The sequence below is a fragment of the Engraulis encrasicolus genome, chromosome 10 (genome assembly GCF_034702125.1).
Source record: "Engraulis encrasicolus isolate BLACKSEA-1 chromosome 10, IST_EnEncr_1.0, whole genome shotgun sequence".
Classification (NCBI taxonomy): domain Eukaryota; kingdom Metazoa; phylum Chordata; class Actinopteri; order Clupeiformes; family Engraulidae; genus Engraulis; species Engraulis encrasicolus.
In genome coordinates, this window is record NC_085866.1 from 11,953,064 (window position 1) to 11,958,063 (window position 5,000).

A 5,000-nucleotide genomic window follows, 5' to 3' on the forward strand; every position below is an offset into this window, starting at 1 on the left:
CCTGGATTTAATGCATCTTTAAAGGGACACTGTGTGAGATTTTTAGTTGCTTATTTCCAGAATTCATGCTACCCATTCACAAATGTTACAATTTTCATGAATACTTACCACCAGCATCAAATTCTAAGTATTCATTATGACTGGAAAAAATCGCACTTTTCATACATGAAAATGGGGATCTTCTCCATGGTCCGCCATTTTGAATTTCCAAAAATAGCCATTTTTAGCTGCAAAAATGACTGTACTTGGACCATACTAGAAAATATTTGTTTAATACTTTCATGTAAAGATCAAATTTGGCAATAGGCAGCCCAATTTCAATAAGCAGCATAGTTGCAGTACCTTTTTTGACCATTTCCTGCACAGTGCCCCTTTAAGCCAAGACTTCAAGTCTGGTCAAGTCAAGTGGAGTTCTTTATGATTGTCTCAGCTGTACACACAGCACATTTTTAGACAGCTTTTGACAACGACTTTTCACCGGCAACAATTGATGATACGCCCGTCTGTTAAAACACATTACAGACAAGACAAGCCAGACGAGACAGGGTACATGTGTAGATGCACGTCTTTACAATGTGCAAAAATGCCTGAATGACACAGCGCAAGCAGGCTAGACACGGTATGGCTTAATCCCCCTTACACGTCAATGCATACCGCCATCCCCCTCACACTCTACCTACAGCAAGCATACTTCTAGAAGTTGCGCCATGCTCTAAGGCAGTGATTCTCAAAGTGTCGTCCGTGGACCACTAGTGGTCCATGACAGAGCTCAGGTGGTCCGCAAGGGGATTTCTACTTTTCCAAGATAAGCTAGCAGTAGCATTTTCATGTCTTCAACACAGTAAGACAGTTAATGTCAATAAAAAGTAAGTGACCTGCATCAAAATTAGCAGTGTCAAATAAGCACCCATCAACTGCCAGTGGATAGGTGGACCCTGATCATTTTTGGGGGGACAAAGTGGTCCTCGGCCTGAAAAAGTTTGAGAAACACTGCTCTAAGAAAACAACCACTAGTTATTTTTTACACTCTGTAGTTTGTTTATGACATTTTTCCCAACTCACTTTTTGGGATTGATTTGGATGCTAAAGCTTATGTAGTGTAATTTAACGCCAATTGCCTGGATGATTGATCTACAAGATCGACATATTTTCCTTCCAACACTTGTTGTATGTCTAACATTAAGTATCCCAGTTGCACAAGTTTTGCTATTATAATAATAATGCTTAGATAAGTGGAAATGGTCTCATATGAATGAATAAATAAATAAATAAATAGATAGATAGATAGATCGCTCTGTCCCCGTTTGAAAGGCGAGAACGTCTGACAGCCCCTTCTGGGGACAATGTTCTCTCCGCGTTGAGTGGTATTTGGGTCAGACCTGCACTAGACACTGTCCCCCTCTGTCTGCTATCTTTGGCAGAGTGGCAGGCAGTGATAGAGAGAGAAAGGGCGAAGGCAGTGCAGTGTCCAAAACCCTGGCAAAGCGCAGCAAAGCCACTCTCCGCAGGCCTGGTCTCGCGCCCGACTCAAAGGTTATTTCATCAGGCGCTGAGTAATGGTCAGGACGCAAATAGACAGAAGGGAAGTCAACCACATTGTGGGAAAGTTAATGCAGTGTTGAGTTTGTGTGCGTGTGTAAGAGTGTGCGTGCGTACGTGCGTGTGTGCGTGCGTGCGTGCGTGCGTGCGTGCGTGTGTGTGTGTGTGTGTGTGTGTGTGTGTGTGTGTGTGTGTGTGTGTCTGTGTTTGTGTGTGTGTGTGTGTGCGTGCGTGCGTGTGCGTGCGCGCGCGCGCGTGTGTGTGCACGCATGTTCAGCAGTTGAAGTACATGTATGTGTGGCTATGAAAGAAAAAAAAACATTTGACCATCCATCAAAGGCTTCTTCAACAATTCTTTCAACATGAGCTGTTGATCTTTTTTTTTTTTTGGTATGACTTTGAAAGTTATGTACCCTGAACTAACGGTCACCATGGCAACCCGAGTTGACCATGACAACAGAGCTCCCTCTCTTTGGAGCGGTGGTGGCGGTGGCCATTGTCACGTATGAATGAGAACAGTGCATGCCTCAGATGAGGCTTCAGGGTGAGACGGAGCAATCAAGGGCAGCGTAATCCCTTTTGGCCGCTGTGACCAGGGCCAGACTAATGCACAGGCTAGATATGGCTGCAGCCTAGGGCCCCCCCCCCACCACCACCTGCCATGGGGCCCCTGATTGGCCAAATGTGGAAAAATTGCAGAATTGTGACAAGATGCAATGTCGACAAATTCATCTATTATGTTGAGTACAGTTAGTAGACATGTTATCCTGAATTCCTAACTCACAATTATGACACTGTCTAGGTAAATTTGCATTCTGGGCGGGCCCCACAGCAACCTCTTACCTAGGGGCCCCAGACCATCTTAATCCTGCCCTGGCCGTGACTCACAAAGGGCCCCATTCACTCTCACCCTGCCCTGGCTCTCTCTCTCTGTGGTAGAGGACATCACACACAATCATCTGAGGGCTCCCCCCCCTTTTAAAGCAAGACTGTACAACAATACACCACTTTTCCTCCTGCGGTCTGTTTGTTTGGACAACCAACTACTTTTTGGTATCGTTTGAAAGATTTCATGGGCACCGTGTGAAGGACTTTCTAAACACACCTGCTGGTCCGGACCCGACCCACCATCCTTTGAGGCAGAGTGGTGAAAAGTGCTCTCTGGATCGATATGCCCATCAATGCAGTATAGGAAGAAATGCTGTAGCAGGATGGTTTTGCTATAAAGCTTTAAATAGTGTTGCTTGTGCTGTTTCCTCTGTCTTGTACACTCACAGTGCTTACCTTTTACACCAACATTGCATATTGCTGATTTTTTTTCATGCTCCTTCCCTAACATAGAATATAATAGGAAGAAGTAGCAGGATGGTATTTGCTATAAAGCTTTAAAGGGCCACTGTGCAGGAAATGGCCAAAAAAGTTATGCTGCTCATTGAAACGGGGTTGCCTATTGCTAAATATGATCTTCTCATAAAAGTTTACTAAGTAATATGTACATTCATATTTTCTAGTATGGCCCAAGTACTGTCATTTTTGCAGCTAAAAATGGCTATTTCTGGACATTCTAAATGAGAGAGGAGAAGATCCCCCTTTTCACGTATGAAAAGTGTAATTTTCCAGTCATAATGAATACTTAAAATTTGATGGTGGTGGTAAGTATTCATGAAAAAGGTAACATTAGTGAATGGGTAGCATGAATTCTGGAAATAAACAACTAAAAGTCTTACACAGTGTACCTTTAAATAGTGTTGCTTGGGCGGTTTCCTCAGTCTTTGTATACTTACAGTGCTTACCTTTTTACACCAACCAAAATTGCATATAGCTGATTTTCATGCTCCTTCCCTAACACTTTTTTTTAATATTCACTCCGCGCACTCTCATCCAATTTCTTTCTGTTTTTCTGTCTCATACACATTCCAATTCTCCTTCTGTTATTTTCCATCCTTCCATCGGGTGTCTTCTTCTCTTCTTCTCTTCTTCTCTTCCCCCGCCCTTCTACTTCAATCTCCTTTCCTCTCCTCTCCTCTCCTCTCATCCACGCCTCCATCCAATTCCGAGTAACACTAATCCTACCACAAGCTATTTATTTTTTTTGCATTACTTTTCTGTTGCAGTGTGAGGTCCCAATGCACAAAACATTTTAACATAAACACATATCTATAATAGCACGCAACTATGTATTTGCTTATATTTCTATATTAGATACTAGTATTATTTTACATTTTAAGTCTTGCAACGGGGTTGCTATTATGGATGAGCGAATCTTGTGTAAATCTATCTGAGTTTTCTCTCTCTCTCTCTGTCTTTGTCTCTGTTTCTCTCTCTCTCTCTGTCTCTCTCTGTCTCTCTCTCTGTCTCTCTCTCTCTCTCTCATTCTCTTTCTCTCTCTCTCTAGTCGTCATCAGTATGGGCAGATGCTAGTAGTACCTCCATGGTGTAAAACACGCAGCCACACAAACAGTCAAGGCAATCGGGTAGTTCCACATATAATTTCAGCTGATTGTCTCTCTCTCCTTCGCTGTCCCCCCTCTCCCTCTCTCTTTCTCTCTCTCTCTCTCTCTCTCTCTCTCTCTCTCTCTCTCCCTCTCTCTCAGGTCTTCAGCATATCGTCCAGGATGACAGAGTGTCCATGGGCCGCAATGGGAACCTCTACTTCTCCAACGCCAAGGTGACGGACACTCGACGTGACTACTGCTGCTTCGCTGGCTTCCCCCGGATACGCACCATCGTGCAGAAGACGGCCATGGCAGTGCTGGTCAGGCCAGGTGAGACTCACAAGCTACGCCTCATTATATATTCATTACCTCCATGTCCACAAGCAGACGCGTTTTGGCTCTTAAGCCATCGTCAGTGCGTGGTCGTAGCTTATGAGGACGGATTTTTCTTATTTACGTTTATACCTTTTATCGTGCACCCAAAGTCATTCATTTTTTCCCAGAATTTGAGCGAGTCCTCTGAAAAATTTTCAGGCCAGGTGAGAGCCAGAGCCAGCAGTGGGTGTGATAGCCTGAGGCCAGGGGAAGATCCCACTGGTGGTGGATCGAAACATAGCTGTTTGTTCAAAGAAATAGATTTTTTAGGTTTTTTTTTCGACTTTATTTGATAGGACAGTGTGAGAGGGGGACAGGAAGCGAATTGGGAGAGAGAGGGGTTGGCTGGGAATCGAACCCGGGTCAGCCGCATGGCAGGCAGGCCCTACAGCAGGCCCTACGGGGTTGGCGACAGGAGGGCCTTGTTCAAAGAAATAAAGTGTATATTTGTGGAGCTCAATCCCAGTGGGCAGACCACTCTATCACACTAGTCTACCGCTTTTGTCCGGCACCTGGATTATTTTGTGCACTGCGTACCCCATCCTCCAGTGGTCCAGCAGTGGTCCATGTCCATATCCATGTCAGACAGTGGCTCTCTGGACTCCACAGGGCGGACGTTGAAGCAAAAATACTGAATCAGAGCAAGATAAC

The 5,000-nt window shown here is 44.6% G+C and overlaps 1 protein-coding gene across 3 annotated transcripts in view; it reads left to right on the top strand.

Moving 5' to 3' along the window:
* Positions 1 to 5,000, top strand: part of LOC134456613 (neural cell adhesion molecule L1-like protein) — a 76,911-nt gene that overhangs the window by 10,166 nt on the left and 61,745 nt on the right. For all 3 annotated transcript variants that reach the window (XM_063208029.1, XM_063208028.1, XM_063208030.1), the window contains exon 6: positions 4,134 to 4,304. In XM_063208029.1, the coding sequence (XP_063064099.1) occupies positions 4,134 to 4,304 (171 nt within the window). The remainder of the gene's footprint in view (positions 1 to 4,133; positions 4,305 to 5,000) is intronic.